The 21,609-nt window shown below is 36.7% G+C and overlaps 2 protein-coding genes and 1 non-coding gene across 4 annotated transcripts; 2 read left to right on the top strand and 1 right to left on the bottom strand.

The window, feature by feature from the left end:
* The first annotated feature begins 124 nt into the window (after positions 1–124).
* LOC121423539 (ADP-ribose pyrophosphatase, mitochondrial-like) lies at positions 125–5,564 on the top strand. Its single transcript, XM_041618893.1, is given in 7 exon segments — positions 125–300; positions 787–874; positions 1,340–1,364; positions 1,568–1,646; positions 2,205–2,316; positions 3,153–3,296; positions 5,313–5,564. Coding segments are annotated over 7 exon segments (876 nt in total).
* On the bottom strand, positions 4,092–4,163 carry TRNAM-CAU. The gene has a single exon. It is a non-coding gene; the product is annotated as a tRNA-Met (tRNA).
* A 4,505-nt stretch (positions 5,565–10,069) lies between the features above and the next one.
* Positions 10,070–20,977, top strand: LOC121424549 (sulfotransferase family cytosolic 1B member 1-like). Of its 2 annotated transcripts, none has more exons than XM_041620273.1 (8): positions 10,070–10,174; positions 12,598–12,816; positions 13,222–13,370; positions 13,804–13,893; positions 18,237–18,360; positions 19,519–19,613; positions 19,848–20,043; positions 20,780–20,977. In XM_041620273.1, exons 2-8 carry the CDS (start codon positions 12,627–12,629, stop codon positions 20,887–20,889), a joined length of 954 nt encoding a protein of 317 aa, XP_041476207.1. In that variant the 5' UTR covers positions 10,070–10,174; positions 12,598–12,626; the 3' UTR covers positions 20,890–20,977. The 2 variants fall into 2 exon arrangements, with proteins under 2 accessions (XP_041476207.1, XP_041476206.1); XM_041620272.1 differs by having other exon boundaries at positions 12,598–12,852.
* Positions 20,978–21,609: the final 632 nt, after the last annotated feature.

The raw sequence follows: 21,609 nt of genomic DNA, 5'->3' as shown, positions 1-21,609 counted from the left end.
AGCTAGGCTTGTACTTTCGTATTTTTTTTTCATTTCCTTCTTCCTCCCTTACACCAACATTAAAACAGTAAATAATACTCTGCTAAAACTTCACATTTTCTGATTAATATTAATTTCAGACATCATGATTCCTGCACACATCAAGGCGAGACAAGCCGTCTATCCCAGATCGAAGGTGGAGAGGTTCCCGGTACCAGACGATAAGGTTTCATGGGGTGTTGAATGGCCGGAGTACAGCCCTGTCAGATATACAGCGGATAAACTCAAAGCTGGCCCTGCCTGGGCAGATCCTGATATCATGTAAGGATTATTTGATCTCTATTTCATCTATATATATTTTCTTTTACTTATTCAGCTATATTTATCCACCTATTCAGCTATCAATTTATGCATTCATTCCATCTTTCTTACATTCATTCACTCATTCACAACCGCGGAGCGAGGATTCAATTTGCCAATACTTTATGTCTACATGCGCGAAGCGCGCCGCTGTCTAGGGGTGGGTGTAGGAGCGGGGCTTTAGTGTCTTAGTGCGTGTTTCATTAAGACTGAGGAAGGAAGAGGATTCCTGTTCCCTCGTGAAGCGACGAAAGTTTTGGGATTTGCAGAATTAAATTAAAAAAGAGACATTCTAGTCTAGAATTAGACGAGCAAAAGAGTGGAAGGAATGTATGTGGGTGGGTCCAATACTTGCAGGAACAATGTTTATTTTTAAATTCAAAGCGATTTTAACATGATAAAATGTTAATCTAAAGCGTTTTTTTTTATTTGTTGCATTATTTTCAGGCAAAAGAATTGTCCCTCGTTGAAGTTTAACTGCGTGGATGGGAATGTGAATTGCATAAGCTACACAGGAGATTATGATGTAGTGAAGGTATACCAAGGTATGTATTCACTTAAAAGGAAATGAAACTGAACAACAATACTTTTCCTAGAATTTTCTAGCCGGCATCATGATGGCTTTTTTTTGTAGGTCTGTCCATGGGTTCATGGTCTATCCAACTCTCAGACGCTTTCTCTTATACCTCGGTCACATTTGCTTGCTCTATGGCGGCCATGATTAATATTGATTTTTATTGTAATAGCTATATACTAGGTGGTTTGAACAAAAATGAATAAAACGACTGTTTTCGACTCGCGTACGTCCACCGTTGAGCAAATGTGGCTGAGGTATTATACTCTTGTAAATTATAACACGACACTCTCTCCGTGCTTTATTTCGTCTAAGATATAAGGTTATGGTTGCAATATGGTTTAGTGTTAGGTTTAGAATAGGGTACATCGTGAAATCCAGCACTGAAGTTAGTCATTCCATTGGTGTGTGGTATTCACGGCGGAGCAATTGTCACAGAATCCTTGTAAATGCATTCATGTCGATTCGTAGATAGTGTTCAGTTTTGTAATTCTCTTTTGTTTATTACTGGTATATTCAGGAGAAAAATCTCTTTAACATATCTAGGCCTAGAATTCGTTGGTGGTTGTTTTCTTTTAAACATAAAATTTGAATTTTGGGGTTAAGGCATAATTCCTCACTACTAGCACTAGGTCCCTCGGAGAGGACCTTAAGCCGTCGGTCTTCTGGTTGCTTGCTCACAAGCATTCGTGCTTTGGGGTCCAAACCATGCAGCTGATCCGATAGTTACCAGGTAATGTCAATGCAAGTACCAATATTGGTCGTTATTGAGATCAAAATGTCCCCATTTCTGAATGCACCGTAAAGCGAGCCCGACGGCGGCGGAGATCAACATCAAATTTTAACCAAGGTTAAGATTTTGAAATAATCTTCATAACTTTGAAAGTTTAAGGACCTATTTCGCGAAATGGATATGAGGTTGTCAGTAATCATTTGGCAGGAGCATCAGGTCATTAATTAAGGCCAAATTTCAAAGACAGTTTTAGCATTTAAATCCTCATTACCAGGTCCGTCAGAGAGGACATTACGTCATGTACGTGTTCGCTCCTCTGGTTACTTGCATACAAGCATTCACTCATCCTTAATAATTAAGTGATAATGACCACCATTACATTAAAATTAATCGATGAGATTTGTAACGCGTCACTCATCAGAGTGGTCAAGGTCATTTTACATAAATTGACCTGGATGAAAGTTTGTATTTTTTTCATCATTTTTTAACATTTTTAATCAAATGTAACCGTTCTGTGATGTCTTTTTTGGATATTATAATTTTATTATTAACTTTTAGATGGAAGAGAGGTCAATCCGGAGAGAAATTACTGCACTCTTGCTCAGGCAAACCGATACTTCAATTCATTTCAATCAGGAGGGCAGATTCAGGAGAGTAGGCCATTCCAGGTGTAAATTGTTGGTCCATTTATTTTTCTTTCTCCCTCTACTTATCCTCCTCCTCATCAACATCATCCTGCTTCGTCTCCTTAAATAAGAATAAAAGGAAGTAGTAAAAGAAGAAAAAGAATTATGAAGAAGAAGAAAAATTTTCTTCTTCTTCATAATTCTTTTTCTTCTTTTACTACTTCCTCTTATTCATATTTTAATTCTTCTTCTTTTGTTTTTTTTCTTCTTATTATTATTATTTTCTTTTTCCTCCTACCCCTCCTCCTCCTTCTTCTTCTTCAATCTTCTTCTTTCCTCATCTTCCTTCTTACTCTTCTTTCCTTCGTCGTTCCTTCTTCTGCTTTTTCTTCCTTTTCTCTTCTAGCTTTTAACTCGCCACAGTTGTTCTTTCAAAACACTGAGTAATTTTTTCACCCAAGAAAGGGAACATGCATGTTTGCTGGGTATTATTTTTACCCTATATTGGGCAACATGCATGTTTAAGGGGTTAATTTCAACGTAGCATTGGGCAAAATTTACACAATATTTGGTATCTTTTTCCCCAACCAACATGCATGTTCCCATTTTACCGAATATTGGGTAAACCTTTTGGGGCGGTTAAGGGGATGCTTCGACCTTTGATCCGCCTATGCATTTTGCTATCTATTATTCTTCAAAGAGAATGTAGAATTATATATTGCTTTATACATTGTTGTACTCTTTTACTAGTTCAACCACTGCTGTCAAATAACCATCTTTATGATTCTTGCGAAAGCTCATGCAGAGAAGCCCTTAGACGATGCTGAGAAAAGAAATGTATTATTTTGTCTATATAATGTGTGTGGTTTTTTTTTTACAGGGAATGGTAGATGCCGGAGAGAAAGTGTCGCAAGCGTTAAAAAGAGAGTTTGGTGAAGAAGCCATGAACTCATTAGCACTAGAGGGTGAAGAACTGAGAGCTGTAGAGAAAGCAGTAGCTGATCTCTTCGAACACGGTGTTGAGGTGAGCGAGTGTACACTCTGGTGTTGACCGGTATACATACCGGACAACAGCATACATAATACTCTGGTGTTGTATTTGTGGCCATACGCATGGGTGATATTACAACACATTTTGGCTGTGTAATAAAATGATATTGAGTTTTCGTGGATGGCTATCTTGTATTTACATGACATTCATTTGTTAATTGATGGATCAAATATATTTTTGCACAAAAGTAAGTCGATGAATGTAAAGAAACCCTCCGCTGCTTTTTTTTAATTTGTTATTTTTTTGTTCAAACTTATTTCGCTGTAGTATATTCAGAGATAGCCTTTATTATGCAAGCAGATGACATATTTCAACGATTTAAGGCGCACAATCGTCGTTCGGCAAGATAAAGACAATTGTGGCAGATACAGTCGAAAATGTCACTTTGCGATTTGGGGTTTTCTTGTGTGTTTTTGTTTTTCTTTTACATTCGCTGTTAGAGTATTTTACTAAAGAAAAATGTAATCGACAGTGTTATATTGCCTTTTTGCTTGCCGAACGATGGGGGTAATGGGGTGAGGAATATGAAATAAAGACCAAATAATGTCAGGCAAAAAAGCGAACAGAACAATTCATGATTTACTGATTTGAAGAGTAAATGGTAATAACACTTATTTAGGCCTACCCAGTGTAGCCACTTCAGCTGTAAGCTGTTCTTCCAGGGGGCCCTGCATAACATAATAATTATGTTATTGTTACCCTCCTCCATTCCCATACGTCGAGCGCCTGACAAGAAGGCAGAAGGTGCCATGTTTAAAGTCTTTGGAATGGCTCGGCCGGGGATCGAACCCACGACCTCCCGTTCATGAGACGGGCGCTCTACCACTGAGCCACCATGCCCGGTTAATAATAATGATAATAATCCGCTTTTTTATATAGCGCTTAATACATCGAAACGATGTGTCTAAGCGCTTTACAGATATATTATTACCCCGGTCATCGGATTCAATCAGTCATTCCCCGGGGGGGGGGGCACTCAGTATATAATGCATAGTGGGTAGGTGCCGCGGAGGGGACCCCCATTTTACACTCAAATTTCCGTTCCAAGTCATAGCATTTTTGCCTTGTTGAGAAAAAGAACAAAGAAAGGTGCTCCAAGGCATAGCATTTTCTTCTTATCGAGAAAAAAGAAGAGAGAAATCCTCTCCAAAGCTTCGCATATTTTTCGTCACGCCGCGCCGCTCCGATCGCGTTGAATGAGCTGCAATTTTGGTGAAAAGCGGCCGCAGAGCTCCCCGGCGCCGGAGGCCGCGCTAGCTGCATCATGCACGCATGACCGTTTCGTAGGGATGCATACCACTGATCTCTATAAAAAAATCACGCGCTCACACGCTGGCGATCCGTTCCAAGGACCCCCGTTTTCACAAACATTTGTCGTCCCGAAGCCCGTTCCGAGGACCCTCCTTTTTACAATAAGCCCGCTCCAAGGCCCCCTTTTTTTGTCTCGCCCGCGGCACACCCCCACCACTTTTTTGGTCGAGTGCCCCCCCCCCCGGGTCATTCCCGCACACCATGTGTGCACATCCTCCACTCCCTGGGGAGTATTCCAGTCAGTCGCCGATGAGGCGCACACATTACTGCATGGACAAGCTACAATGACTTTCACATCCTACCGGGTACCCATTTGGCACCTGGGTCGAGAGTGGCAAAGTGTACATTAACGCCTTGCCAAAGGACGCCAGACAGCGGTGGGATTCGAACACACGACCCTCTGTTTACAAGGCGAGAGTCAGAACCACTACACCAGTCAGTCGCCGATGAGGCGCACACAGTAGTGCATGGACAAGCTACAATGACTTTCACATCCTACCGGGTACCCATTTAGCACCTGGGTCGAGAGTGGCAAAGTGTGGATTAACGCCTTGCCAAAGGACGCCAGACAGCGGTGGGATTCGAACACACGACCCTCTGTTTACAAGGCGAGAGTCAGAACCACTACACCACGGCTCCTCCGGTTAATCATGACCATTCTCATTTTTTGTTTTGAAGGTATTCCGAGGCTACGTCGACGACCCGAGAAAAACAGACAATGCTTGGATGGAAACTATGGCCGTTAATTTCCATGACGACGATGGTAACAGCGTCGCTAAGTTCCCTCTTCACGCCGGTGACGATGCCGCCGCCGTCCATTGGCACGACGTGGGATCCGACATCAAACTCTATGCCAGTCACTCCTCTTTCATTCAATTGGTTGCAGGGAGATTGGGGGCTCACTGGCATCTTTGCTACGGAAGCTTTTAGGTGCTATCGACTTGTACACATAGGCGGCGGAAGCGGTGGGACGAGGGGACGTGCCCCCCTAAATTTGAGGTGAGGGGCGATCCCCCCTAAATTTTTAGTTGATAACATTTTTTTTTTTGCTTTTCAATTTTGTTTCCTGCGTCCCCCCTAAATTTTTGGGTTGATGATTTTTTTTTTTGCTTGTCAAAAAATGTTGGTGGTCCCCCCCCCCCTTACTTTTTTGGCTTCCGCCGCCCATGCTTGTACAAGTCCACATACAAAACGTTGTATGCCAAGTTGTTATACTATACGAAAAGCTTTAAAGTACGGAAGCTTAAAAGTGCCTTCGACTTGTAGAGATGGCGAGATGTATATTTAATCAAGCCGACAGTATGTCCGTGGACCTACTACTAGGTCCATGTTATATCAACATGGCGAGACACCAAGGCCCCGTCTTACAAAGAGTTACAATGATTCAATCAATCACAGCTCTGGAAAGCCAGCAACGTCACATCTAAAATGCATGTTTATTAAAAATATTTTCAAGATATGATGTAAAGTCATATATTCCTATTTATTTCTCTGAAAATTCAGGTTGCTTTTTTTTTGCTTACAAAGAACATTGTGCAAATTTCCTGGATAAAAAAATAAGACATTGTTGGATTTCCATAAAGTTTATGTTGAAGGTATCGATCGTAACTCTTTGTAAGACGTGACCCTAATCTCACCAATACGATGGCACTTTAAAGCTTTCTTGCTTTGCATTAATGCAATGATCACAATAATTCATTTCAAGGGTGCATATGGCGGATAGAGCAGAGGTTACTAAAGCATACGGGCGAGCAAAGCAAGAGCAACAACAACAAAAAAAGCTTGGGTCCCCTTTTCATACAAAAATCTTACTTTTTAAAGATATTTAAATAATATTCAGAAAATTATATAATATTTCAGTCTTTCCCATTCCTTTTGTTTCCCTTTCTCCGTTTCTTTTTTATTTTCGTGAAAATATATATTTTTTTTCTTGGGAGGGGGGGTCACGACCCACTAGACCCCCACCATCTGTATATACGCCAGTTGATTTTCGTCTACTTTTAAAAGATGTGTAGAGGATATTGTCAAAGGACTTTATCCGTTGAGTTAAATCGTGTTTAGTTATGTTTCATAAACAACTCTAAATTAAAAATTCAATGACTTCGTAATTTATTATCAGAATTTGATGTTATTCTTATTGCTTTACTCAATGAATTTTAATCTTTTCATTTAGATGTAAATATTATCAATCCGAAGTATCCCTTTCAGCTAGTGTTCATTACTCAGTACCTTCACAGAATGTAGTAATCATGATAATGGTGTCTGCTCTGTATATGACAAATGAATTCTCACAATTATGTAGTTATGTTAGATAGTTAAGTTAGTTAAGTAGGTTTTATATTGTGAAGTGCTAAGGCTCTATATAAATATCGAATATTACAGATTTATTTATTTATCTATCTATTTATTATATACTTGGTATATTTCATTGCCTTGTTAGTATGTGTCTTTTGTACAATATAAAATGCTGTTTATAATTTCAAGCACGTTGTTTAAGTCCGTCACTCTAACAACTATTTTTTGAAGTTACAAACAAGTTGTTTAAAAGTTTGAACAACCTGTTGTTATAGCATGGACCTGTGACGTGCTTAAACAAAATGATGTTTCTTTCTTCCGAAAATCATTTAATAAACAGACGGCTCAAAGTCGTCGGGCAAACTCTATCGTATCCCATTGAATAATAATGATGTGTGTTTCTTTTCTTATGTCTATAAAAAGGGGTGGGTCACCCTAAAAAATGCCCAAATAATGATGAATAATGGGTACCGTCTGCCGCTGGCTGTATAGCAGGAAGCACAAATTGTATTATATTACCCTACTGGTAAAGCGAAGAAAAACCAGTGATAAAGCCCCCATCACACTTATTCGGAATCAGCAGGAATCAAGCAGAAGCTGGAACAAAAAAAATATTCAAAAAATCTAGAAATTTTTTAAAGGAACTTATTTATTCACCAAAGTGGAGTTGAAATTCAGTAAATTGACCAGGTGAATCATCATACACTAGTCAAAATGAACCGCAATGGAGTCGGATTGATAATTCATGCTACATTCTTGGACATTCTAGGCTCATTCTAAATATTCTGACTGCAGTCTGTGTCCATTCGAAATATTTTTGTCATTTCTTTTGGCCGTCCCGAAGGTTTTGGTCATGTTCAAAACATTCGAGGGGTAATTTCAAACGGTGTTCGAAGTAGATTTAATGACCAACTGTTGTTCAAACAATAGTCCTTTCAATTTCAATTTCAATTCAATTTTATTTATTTCACTTCCATAAAACAAAAACAAATTGTATACCATATATATAAAAAATAAGTATTTGTATCCATTGCAAAGAAACAAAAATAATAATACATATGTTGTGAAAAAAAAACTTACACGATTTGGGCAACACATTGGAGGTTTTAATTTAGGAATACTATTTTTCAATAGAAATTAAATTAAGATGGAAATTCATTCCGGCCAATTCTGCTTGATTCGGAAAAGGTGTGATAGGGGCTAAGTTTGGTCAAGAGGGTACGATACATGCAGGTAAAGTGTTGACAATAGACCGAGATTTTTTTATTTAGTTTGAAAGTTCGTTTGACTTCTTGCCCTTGATATGTTTTCTGGGTCAAACTCAGAGTCCTGGGCCCCGTCTTACAAAGAGTTATGATTGATCCGATCAATCGTAACTCTGTGGAAATCCATCAGTGTCATAATTTTTTCTACAGGAAATTTGCAAAATGTCCTTTGTAAACAAAGGAGAACACACCAAATTGTCCAGAAATCAATGAATCTATATATAGATATGCATTCATATCTAGATTTTTTTTTAACAAACATGCATTTTTTATGTTGACTTTGCTGGCTTTCCATAGTTGTGATTGATTGGATCAATCGTATCTCTTTGTAAGACGCGACCCTGGTGTGAATGGGTGACAATGTGAACGTTTGTTGCATGCTTGGAGCAAGAGGCGAAGATTCGGGGGCAGCGGGCGATCGATTCCCCCCCCCCAAAAAAAAAAAAAAAAAAAAAAAACGAAATATGTTTAATATACAGTGCAACTAAAAGAGCGGTGGTAAGAGATAAATTCATCGAACTTGGCATTAATCATGTTAATAACATATCGATGTTTCGAAGTTCTATATTATGATTTGGCGTAGACGTTTTTTTTTTTACTTTTGCCCCCCCCCCCCCCCCCCCCCGTCCAAAAAAATGGATAAACGAACCTGGATATAGCCAGTGTATATCGACTATGCATGCCGACGTGTAGTATGACAAGCAATGTTCTTATGTAACAGTTTAATACCATGTTAAAAAATGTAATGTGTTAACAGCATAAAATTATTGTTTGATATAAAGGATTTTCTTTCATAATATTTTGTATTGTTAATAAAAGGCAATTCTTCTTATCAAGAATTGCATGTTATTATCAATAAATGGTATTGATTGAGAAAACGGAGAAAAACTATGCGTCGGCAAATACGCTGACTGCAAATGTCGGTAAATTGCCAATTCGTCTTCTGCCAACTCGTCCACTCACCACATGGTCTATAATTTCACTTAGTCTAATGCCATTCTATCCATCAACATTTCGTCTAACAACCATTTGCTCCAATCATTACTTCGTCTAATCACCATTTCATCTATGACCATTTCTTCTTAATGGTCTAATATCCATTTCATTTTCATTCATTTTGCACAAATAAAACTTGGTCCACTTAGACCAAATTGCATATGGACTAAATGGCTATTGGACCAACTGGTTATAATATAATTCAGTAATGAAAAAATATTTTCACTCCCGCTAGAATTAAGCAGTTAAATTACCAAAGCACCGCCTCTTCCGGTACAAACTTTACTATTCAAATCAACCTAAGCTAAACATATAATTGGATTATATAATAATGATTAATATAGTGATCACTGTATTTTTTTCACTCTAAAACTATTCCTCATTAACTCCTTGGCTCTATCCGCTTGATATAAAAGCACATCGTCTAACACCATGATTACTAAAAACCATCTGGTCTTCTTTTTAAGTTGATCTTGGTTCAGAGTAAGAGGTCCATGTTCCAAACATCACTTGGTCTGGCTGCTATGCCTCGATGGTTCAATTTCCTCTTGCATCTGATAATATTTTGCACTTTGTCAAATGAAAATTGGGTATATAGGCCCTAACTAGTTCACCTGTAAAAGAAAAAATAAGTAAAGTAACAAGATTGCCCTCTGGCTGTGACTTGTTTTGGCATGATCACCCGCCCCTCCCACCCCCCCCCCCCACACACACGCACTTTCGGCATAGCACCACACCCCCTCACTCACATACACACACTCACCCACCAACACACACACACACTTTAAAAACCCTCTGCCTCGTCCCCTGGTGTAAAGATGCAATTTTCCGTAATACAAAGATAAGTCTTGCTTGACTGATCTCAGTCAATAAAGCCTGGGTAGAATGGAATTAATGACTCCGAGCTCACAACAAATAATCGGACAGAACTTACTAATCATTTTAGAAGTTAGTCGCAAACACCTGTTCCAGCCACCGAGTACTGTAAGTACATACGACATTTTACTTATATTTCACACAATATTGACTTCCGTGTAAGGATTTAAGCTATAAAAATATTAATATTTGTATTGCATAATGGGAGTTAGATATCTATTTTAGATTTGTTACGTGGTGTCTTTGGTAGTGCATTACAATGGTTGTTCGTACTATGTGTGGTATCGTTGCGTAATTTTAAACCCATGCCGAGCCAAAAATAATGATAATAATAGTGTATATTTGTAGAGCGCACACACCGTCAGTAGACGCTCATGGCGCTAGCCGAGCAACAGTTCTCTTTTACAATGTAAAAATTTGATTTTATAGAAATTTATTTAAATACTACACAAGAACCATGGACAAGTACAATGTAAGAATAATAATTTCACATCTGCTTCATTCACCCCAACCCATCCATCAGCCCATCATCATGCGGAACCCAGTGCCCTCTAGCTGCCCCGTTCACTGACAATTTAAGGGGTAAACCCAGTCAGTACATAACTCACAGGAGCTCTAGCAATCTGAGGACACCGGGTCCCACATGAACAGCCAGTGAACGGGAAGGGATGAATCATCTTTCTTTTAAATAATCATAAATTATGATGATCAGCCGAAAAAGGGATTAGTAAAAAAACTAACTTTGTACAATTGATTTTAACATATATTCTAATCGATGTCCTTTTCCCTTAAATACAGCAGTTTATGTATTTGATATGGAGTCACCTTTATTATAAATCACTACCCCCACCAAAAAAAGAAAATTATTGGCGCCTGCATTAAAAACAAAACAAAGGATGTTTTGCGTTTAATACTAATAGGCTATGATCAGTGCAAAAAAAAATAATTTTTCGATATTGTGTTTCCCCCCAAAAAAATCCAATTCCAATTTTCAATAAGACAAGAATTTACACCGAAAACGTAATGACCCAATTTATTTGAAGAGAAAAGAGCGGGAATTTGCAAGATATTCAACCTATTCATAATGTTAAAATTAAATGCAACTCAAGTTATGTTAATTGTATCACTGATCATGTCAGCTTTGAAATAAATCATCAAGTCCACTGGATCGATATTTTTTATTTCTTGCTATCTCGTCAGTACAGAGGAATGTATTTATTTCATATTAGTTGATGTATCTCGAATGCCGCAAAATCTATACAAAATAATCTCGTCTATGATTGGACAAGATTTGATTTTAACTGCATTTATCGAGAGGACTTTAGCCTTTAACTATTTGATCTATTGGCCCTATAAAATATAATTATCACTCTATATATGACCAGGTGGGTGTTTCATAAAGCTGTTTGTAAGTTAAGAGCGACTTTAAGAACGACTGGTGATCCTTCTTGCGGTAAGTGGTATATTTAATTGGCGATGGTTTAGCGCGTAAGTAAGGATCACCAGTCGTTCTTAAAGTCGCTCTTAACTTATGAACAGCTTTATGAAACGGCTCCCATCACAAACCGACTGCGTTTACACATTTCATTACACTTATCTAAATAAGATATTCGATCTTTGACGATATTTGACGATTGTTATGGGGTAATAAAAAAATCGATAAAAAATGTATGTTTGTTAATGGAAGCATGCCGAGACAGTCTTGTTATTGGAAATATTCTGTCGACAAAAATATTGCCGACAAAATATTGCCGACAAAAGATGGAGTCTTTCAATATACTGTGTATTCAAGCAAATTCAAAGAAACTATTTATGTAAATCGAAGATAATTTGGAGTTGTAAGCCTGGGAATATATTTTTTTCACATACCGAAAAGGAAATACCCTAGTTACTCATTTGGTGGTTAATTCTATTCGAGGGACCGTGATCCTGTTTTGTATTTAAAACAAAGTATGCACTTGTCTGGTAATTTTTATATATAAAAAAGTATATAATTATTTAGGGGATAAAAACATTATTAGCCCAAATGTGGCACAATACTGGTCACTCACTTTAAAAGAAAGCTCGATTTGGTAAAATATCAGGAAAGATATTGTTCTACTTTTGATAAATTTCGCTGAATCAAACTTACAATTTTGCTCTGAACTATTGAAGTCAAATCTGCTCGGAATAAAATTGGCAAACTTACCACTTTTCGTTTAAGTGTTAAATGTAAAAATTATTTATCATTTATTTTGCGACTGCCATTATTACATACCTTTTGGGGTTAAATTCCGTATATTTTTTATGAAATTGTTATCAATATGGAAAATGGTTATATACGTTGTAGAGACGTTGAGACTGGTAGAAAAAAAGTAAAATGGACAAAATCATTCTTCATTTTATATATTGCTTCATATATCTTTATATCATTTTCTCTTTACCAACCAATTTCCCTTTACTTCGTACTCCCCTCTATCTTTCTCTCTCCTCGCTTACCCCCCCCCCCTTCTCTCTGCGCTCTCTCTCTCTTCTTTAATATGTCTCTTCAGTTTCACTTTATTATTAATTTCTTGACCTCATGGCGACAAGCAACAACATTCCTGATTTAGAATTTGAACCTGACGTTCTATCCAGCGAAGTCCTTCGACATCGGCCTGTGTACGAAGGTGTTACCTTCCCGCCAGCAGTAAGGATCGAAGCCCTCAAAGAACTCAAAACTTTCCAGATTCGACAAGATGATATCTTCATCGTTACTTTTCCTAAAAGTGGTAACTGTTCCGTGCTCTCGTCCTTTTCTGGTTTAGGTTAGATTATTAAGTGGCATTATATTTTGGGTTTTCAACAAATTGATTTTAAAAAGTAAACTCGGTTAGCAAATTGTACTGCAGCTGCACGATGTGGGAGGGAGGGAGGGCTAAATGAAGAAACGAATGTATGATTAAATAAATACATTAATAAATGTATGTGATATTGACATAATTATCAAATAAATGAATAAATAAATAAATAAATGAATGAATAAATACATAAATGAATGAATAAATAAATAAATAAATAAATAGATAAATAAATAAATAAATGAATAAATAAACGAACGAATGAATGAATGAATGAATGAATGAATAAATAAATAAATAAATAAATAAATAAATAAATAAATATGTTATATGCAGGTACCCACTGGGTGAATGAGATCGTCAGTCTCCTAGTAGCTGAAGGAGACTTAGAGAGGGTAAATAGACGCACAACTCTCGCTCATCTTGAGTTCGCTCTTATTGATGACGTAGGCAAGGATGGCTCCAGGTACTGTTACATGTACAAGGTAAATAATAACATTTCAGGGAAAGGGTATGAAACAGGGGGGTGCTCATACTGCCCCTACGATTTTTTTTAAATAGTGCGAGGGGAAGGGAAGGGAGAAAACAAAAAGAAGAATATGAAAATATACGAAAAGGATATTTCTGAGCAGAACTATGAAAATTGCCACCATGCCACCCCAACACCCATAAAGAAACATAGTCATTTTTTTAATAAAACATCTAAATTATTTTTAAGTTCAGACATCACCCTATAAAAGAATCTATCATTTTTATCGGGACTATGTTGCCTTATGTCATAACTTTCAACAGATTTATTTATATTTTCGTATATTGACCCTTTCAGCTTGTGCTGCTGGTAAATTTTTATGTGCATATATACCAATAAATAAATAAATATTTTAATTTATTCAATTTCCTGTTCTCTCCCTGATGAAGATGTTACAAAAGGCCGATTCCCCACGTGTCATTTCAACTCATCTACCATATAGATTCCTCCCTGAACAGATGGATGAGAAAAAACCAAAGGTTTGTTTGTTTGTTTTAATCATCGTTGATATTATTGTGATATTTCGGAATAAGTATGATAATCTGGTCATTTTATAAGGGTTCCATGAAATTTACTCTTGCGACAATTGCTCCGATGAAAATAATAACAATAACAATTCTATACCGCAAATTCGCAAATTGCCTCTAAGCAGTTAAGAGAAAAGAAATGTGAAGTATAAAGGAAATAGAAATACTTTGCACAACAAAATGTATAAAAACTAATATTACAATTTACAACTTTTTCTGACACGATCATGAATAAAGAAAGACCATCAATGGGCCAACAAACATATGATATGATCAATTTAAGATTTAAAAAGATGAGTTTTAATCATAAATTTAAATGTGTTAACACAGCATTGTGAATTTGCAGGGGGAGGTTGTTCCAAGGAAATGAAGCTGCGTAAGAGAAAGAACGCTGACCGCAGTGGCGCACCTATAGGATTTTCAACAGGGGAGGGCAATATCGGTTGCCAAAAAATTGACAAAAAAGTTGTGACTCGTCAGCATGGTCAGGGAGGTAGTCTGCCCCCCCCCCCTGCCCCTCCCCCCCCCGTAGGTACGCTAGTGGTTGACCGTATTGTTTGTAAGAAGTATGGGATCGAGAAAGAAGAGATTGAGAACTGGAGCCAAACGAAAACCTAACCTCACAACAAAATAACCCTTTATCCTTATAGTTATATCTTTGCATCATCCTGAACCAAAACACCTTATTGCACTCCTAACTCTAATAACCCTTTGCCCTATAATGACCGGAGCAAATGTAACAGGAGCTAATGCATCATGTCACACAAGGAGGCACTAAAGAAATAAATTGTAGCGTGTGTTTTTTTTTACATGGGCTCACATGAGTATTGCAGACCCCCATTCACTCACGTGTTATATCATAGCTCATCAAAAAAATCATTAATGCCTTGGTCACATTTGTTTTACGGCGAGTCGAAAACAGCCGTTTTAACAATTTTTGGTACCAGCTACATATAGGCGGTTTGAATAAAAATGAATAAAACGCCTGTTTTCGACTCGCCGTACGGCCGCCGTAGAACAAATGTGACCAAGGTATTAGAATCAATCCCTCGATAGATTTTGCTTTAATTCACTGACATTAGTCACAATTAACAGTATATTAAGACTTGATATGTTTATCAGGTACTTGCCCAGCTCAATCAAAAGTTAAATGGCCTGAAATAAGACTAACCATACATGACAAAACTAGACAAAACAAAATATATCATATGACTGTTTGTTTAATTTGGGTTTAATTTAAAGGAATCACTTGTAAGTGGCAAGAAGATGGTGTTTAATTTTAGCCTTAAATGAGATAACGGTGGTCATTATTTTAAGCAGTGGGTTAAGACTGTTCCAAAATAGAGCCCCTTTGTGTTTAATAGAGATTGTCTGTCGTTATTTTAAGCGTGAATATGGCACAAATATATTGTTTTTCTGTCTTCACTATGTATTTTATCAACCGTAAGAAAATAATTTTTGAAAATAGCTGGTAACATGTTATTCATATATCGGAACATAAAAAGTGCTGCCTTTATTTTTATAGTATCAGTTAAATTGGCAGTGTTGAACGTTTTAAATAGAGGTGGAGTATAGGCAAGATAATGCGTGTTAGACCATAGACGAATTGCTTTCTTTTGAAGTACAATCAATCTGTTTAAATAACATGAGCTGGCCCCTCCCCAGACAAGACTACAATAATCCAAATGGGGCAAGAAAATGGCATTATACAAAGTAAAGAGGGTTTTAAGTGGGAGCATATTACGTAATTTATACCAACGCACATACCAACTTTTCCATGGATGTGATCTATATGGTTCACCCAAGAGAGCTTGTCATCTATCTCTACGCCTAAAAAGTTTATAGTATTTACCTTGTCTATTGCATCATTGTCTAGTTTTATTGAAACATTTAACTGAGATCGATAACTGTGATTAGAACAGAAGAACATGTATTTGGTCTTATCAGTGTTAATAAAAAGTTTATTCGCTTTGAACCAGGTAGAAACCTTTTTTTAATTTAGTGTTTGCATAATTTTGATGGTGTGTTTTATCAGAATGTGAAATAAATGTTTTAGTATCATCTGCATATACAGTGCGTATCAAAAAGTTTACACTTTGAAAAAATCCTGTAAAATTATACATTTCTAATATCCTGAAGATTGTTCCACATTTTAACATTGGTACAGGTCCATTAAAGCAAATGATGATATAACTGTCGAAAAATATTTCTGCTTGAGTGAGCACCACTTACTTTTCAAAAGTTAGTGAAAATTGATTTGCGCAGAAATTTGAAATAGTTATGCGAATAAAAGTAGACCTTAATCATGAAGAACACATGGAATTTAGCTAGTAAAATTGATTTGAAGATATCTTCTACATTGTTTGACTTGTTACCTTGCCCAAAACACTTCGAAGAGTGCATTTCGCCCCACCCCACTCCCCCACACACCGAGGCCATCGTGACGAAATTTGCTTTACATTGAGCTGTGATTTGCATGGAATGGCTTAAGCTTGATTTTCATTTTGTTAATCATTGCTAAGCTTGGGAAAAGTGTGCAGAAACAAGTATTAAATGAAGAATGAAATGTAAACCAACTTTCAATGATAAAAACTGAGTAAAAAATGCTGGAGATCTGATATAAACTTTTTTTCAGATTCAGTTATGTCCTCAGATCCAGCTGGCACAAATAGGGAAAAGGTTGTGCTTATTAAGTGTTGAAATTTCAATTTGGGTGGCAAAATCGTCACAAAATGCTTGAATTTATCCGTTTTATTCCAATTGACTAAAAATGCAAGGGAAATGTATGAAAAATCTTCCGTAGTGTAAGTTTGATTTCGTCCTTTTCCCTTGACACAGCATGAAAACGAGCATTTCTGCGCAAACAGATTTCTGCGAGCTTTACAGAAATGGACAGTGCTCACTCAAGTGTAGCATTCTGACAAAACTTTTACTTTCATTGGATAGATGAGACCCGAACCAAAGATTATATGTGAAAAAATTACCCGCATGTTGTATATTTTTTAATTCCCAGGGCTTTTTCAAAGTGTAAACTTTTTTTTGATACACACTGTAGAATGAAATGTAATATTTTTGAAGTATTTAATATATCATTTACATATATAAAGAAAAGCAAGGGACCAATTATGCTACCTTGCGCAATTCCACAGGTCACAGGCATGGTTTCAATTGTATCAATATGAGCTTTTATTTTATCACGGGATATATTGTCAAAATCATGATGGAATGTAGTCCAGATTGGACCTTGTTGCTTGGAAATGCCCTTTCCCAAAAGCTAACATAGAGGGCACATGTCTCCCAATCTCTAATCAGCGCCAATCCACTCATCTTCGCTCCCCAGATGGATTGGCGCTGATTAGAGATTGGGAGACATGTGCCCTCTATGTTAGCTTTTGGGAAAGGGCATTTCCAAACAACAAGGTCCAATCTGGACTAGATGGAATGAGGATGAGAATCCAAACGGAACATTGATGCCCCATCCACCGCTTGAGATTAGGACACTCTACTTAAAGGGAAAGTTTAGCCTGAAGAAAACTTTGTTGTAAAAATAGCAGAAAAAATAATAAACTATATTGGTGAAGGTTTGAGGAAAATCCGTTATTTTAAGAGTAAGAAAGTTATTAGAGTTCAAAATTTTGGATTTGTGACGTCATAAACGAGCAGCTGCCCCATGTGTTTTGTGATATAAAATGTATGAATTTCAAATTTTGTATGGTTCCTGATGACTTAATTTTGTTTTCTTTTCATGATCTGGTGTGAAATGATTTGTCTATTGATATACAACAGTTACAGTGAAACCATTTTCAATTTTCTGAGAAAATGACATTTCATTGATTTTTTTACCATTCGCTATGTAGGAATGCTGCTCGCATATGACGTCACAAATCAAATAATTGAAATTCTAATAACTTTTTAATTATTTGATGATTTTTTTCTCAAACCTTCGGCAATATTTTTTATTATTTTTTCTGCTATTTTTACAATAAACTTTTTGTCAGGGTAAACTTCCCCTTTAAAGTTGATAGATCACACGGCCTCAATATTAATATTACATTAATAATAAATAATATAAAAATAATTCGTGAAAATGGAAAAAAAATCATTTGAAGAAAAAGAAAGAATCTATCATTTTTGACAAGATGTAGTAATGTAGGAACCTTGAAATATTTCTCGTGTTATAAAGAAATTGGAAAGTAATGATTAGAAGGCTTTAGATTGACGAAATGGGGAATTTCAAGTATAATGTGAAGAAAAAATTCTTAGATCTCTGTTTTTAACCAACATTTTTTTAATAGATCATCTACGTCGCACGAAATCCAAAGGACGTGTTCACATCTTGGTTTCATTTCAGAAAACGTGACCCTCGGTTTGGAGACCTACCCTGGGAAGAATACTTTAATGGTGCAATATCGGGCAAATGTAAGTATATTTTGTGCTATTCACTGACAGTAGAGGAACGCTGTCCTTAGCATGGGCGCGCCCGGGCGGTGCTATACGGTCATGGAATGGGGCAGGGGGGTAACTACCCCTCTGATGATTTTATTTTTTTTTAGTAATGAAGAGACGGGAGAAAAGCTCGATGATTTCTTTTATTCGTTTATTTAATCAAAATATACGAAATCGGGTGTCGTCGAGTCTGCTGTGCAAACCCGTCACTCGAGTAAAGGGTCTGAATTTGCAGCCTACTTATGCCTTGTGTACTGAAGGCCCTCTCGAATTGAAACAGAAAGTTTTGTATGTGCTAGTCTTTGTGTGGAGACACACTTGTTGATCAAAGTTTCAATTAGGGTCTGCCTGCAGACTAGGTGTCGTCAGACGAAATCGGGTGTCGTCAGAAAATAGCTGGAATCAAACTAACCAACGTCTTGTTCGTTCTAGCGCCATCTCTCGATCTATCTGAACACTCATATTGATCGATTTTTTTCATTTTAAAAATGCAAGTTCACCGTGCATGTTGTAGGGATTCCTTTCGTTAATCTTCCTCTGGCTTTATTTATTATTTCTCTCCAAGTATACGTGAAGCTGGTGCTATAGGGGGAAAGGACGGATATTTCACGTCGTCAGTGAAAATTAGGAGTTTTTTTCAAAAGGGACAAGAGGAAGATTATCAACGAGAGAGTTAATTTAGGCTCTTTCTATAATTTATCCATGTTATTCGATTGAGAAAAAAATAGCTACTCTCACTGGCGTACAGATGGGACGGGATTTCAGGGACCATTACCCCCCCCCCCTCCTCTCCCATGTTTAAAGACCAAGCACAAAAGAAAAAAAAGAAGAAAGGGAAAGAGAAAAGGGCGAAATTATAATAATAATTTTTAGTGTTATGTCAAAATCTATCACAAAAATATAAATTTTTGTATAAAAAATAATTGCTCGCTCGCTTCGCTGATTTATTGCTTTCGTCCCATATAGCCCCCTCAAAAAATTGTTTGTATCACACCTCTGGGTCCTTCTATTCCCCCATTTAAAATACCCTTGCGTCGCCCTTGTATGTACATAAAATTATATTCACGTCCTCCTGTACATTTCCATTCTTTATCTAAATTTCATTTGTTTTGTTTTTTTTTTTTTTTAAAGATGTTTATGGATCATGGTTTGATCATGTCTTGGAGTACTGGAATAAGAGGGAGAAAGGAAATGTTCTTTTCTTGAAATATGAAGACATCAAAATGGTGAGCTTTCTTTTCAGAAAACATTATTTTTCAGTTCGAGATGGAAGTTGTACCATCATATGTGTTATTCTTGTGTTTGATACTATATAGAATAAGTTCCTCTTTTTCTTCTTCCATCTCCTCCTCCTCTTCTTCTTTTTTTTCTTCTTCTTCTCCTTCTTCTCCTTTTCCTTCTTATTTTCTCCTTCTTCTCCTCATCCTCCTCCTTCTTCTTCTTCTTGATCATTTAATCAGAACGCCCGAGAGACTGTTGTTTCCATCGCCAAGCATCTCAATCTAACCCCCAGTGATGACGTCATTGATAGAGTGGTCCATAGTAGTAGTTTAGATGAAATGAAGAAGATGTATCAACGAATCAAAACAGACAACCAAGGTCCTTTCAATAATCATTATGGGAACGCTTATGGATCCAACAGTTACATCAGGAAGGGTAGGCTTTATCTATTTCATCAGTTCTGAACAAGCACGGAAAAGGTGGTGGTGGGCTTAAATAAATTAGACTGAAATTGTCATATTGCCCTGTAAAAAAGTATTTATTTGGTACAAAGCGTTAGTGTTCTAATGTCAGCAAAATGTCTCATGTCAGGTCCGTGATGCCTTACCCCTGGTTGGTTTGAACATGGACCTATCGGTCCATGGTTTGAATAATCATGTATTGTGTTGTTTTATTTTCCCTTTTTAATCCGTCACTCACACTGGCGGATCCAGGGGGGGGGCACGAGCCAGCTGTGCCCCTGTGAGAGGCACAATTAAAATTTGTAATGTAAAAATGCCGTTAAAACACAAGTGCGCCTCACCCCCTGAAAGTGAAGACCTTCTTTTTTTTTGCTGCTTGTCAATTTTTTTCCTCTGGGAAAATGACCCCCCCCCCCCCTCTTCGTAAACATCCTGGATCCGCCCCTGTTCACTCATCCATCGACTTCTTCTGTTGTTGAATTTCGAATGAATTCACGCACAGTGTCAGCAAAGTTCCAGACTCGAGAACAACTTTAATCTTACATGGTGTAAAATTACAGAAAATTGGTGTCTGGGTATTAAGCCCAAATAATTCCTATGATATAAAAATTATATTCCGTAAGAAAATTTCCCTAAAAGCAAAAAAAAATATGATCTTCAATAGATTTTATTAATTTGCATTTTTCCCCCTTATTTGTTTTACTTTTTAGGAAAGATTGGAGATTGGAGGGATCATTTCTCAGTGGCGGAAAACGAGGAATTTGACCGAGTATTCCAGGAGAAAATGAAGGACAGTGGACTAACATTTGCATTTGAATAATACATATTGCTCAAATATAACATTTATAGGTCTTCAAAGGGATGGTCCAGGCTGGAGATATTCATATCTCAATACATTGAGAACAATTCACAATTTAAACAAAATGCTGAAAATGGGATCAAAATCGGATAATAAATATCAAAGTAATTGTGTTTAATTAAACATTTGCATTATTCCGATGAAACAGAATTTTTTCTACCAAGAACTAAAACAATCGGATTGACAACTGATTAAGTGCATTAGTTATTTACTTCCGCAATTTATTCATCATAATGGAGACACATCATTTACACATGTATGAAAAAAATGAAACATTTATGATTTCATGTAATAACATAAGAAAAGGAAAGAGGGGATGTGACATCATCAGCCCACCTAATGAATATTCATGACGACGTGGATGTTTTTACAAAATATTGATTAACTTTAAAATTCAATTACTTTGTTTTAGTTTTCCGATTTGATGAAATTTTAAGCATTTTTCTCTGTGAATTTAACTCTATTTATTTAATATTTTCAGCTCGGACCATCCCTCCAATAATAATAATATTATTCTTATTAAAAACATAGATATTTTTTCATGATAAAGATAGCAGCTATCCCTCACTGAAGTTATGTTATTTTCACCTAAAACAATAAAAGCTACTCTATAATTTCTAATTAAGAGGTAATTTAATCACGCCTTTATAATACTTTGTAATGGAAATTAATGAAAATATC

This window comes from Lytechinus variegatus, chromosome 11 (assembly GCF_018143015.1).
Source record: "Lytechinus variegatus isolate NC3 chromosome 11, Lvar_3.0, whole genome shotgun sequence".
NCBI lineage: Eukaryota > Metazoa > Echinodermata > Echinoidea > Temnopleuroida > Toxopneustidae > Lytechinus > Lytechinus variegatus.
This window is presented reverse-complemented; position numbering and strand designations above follow the sequence as displayed.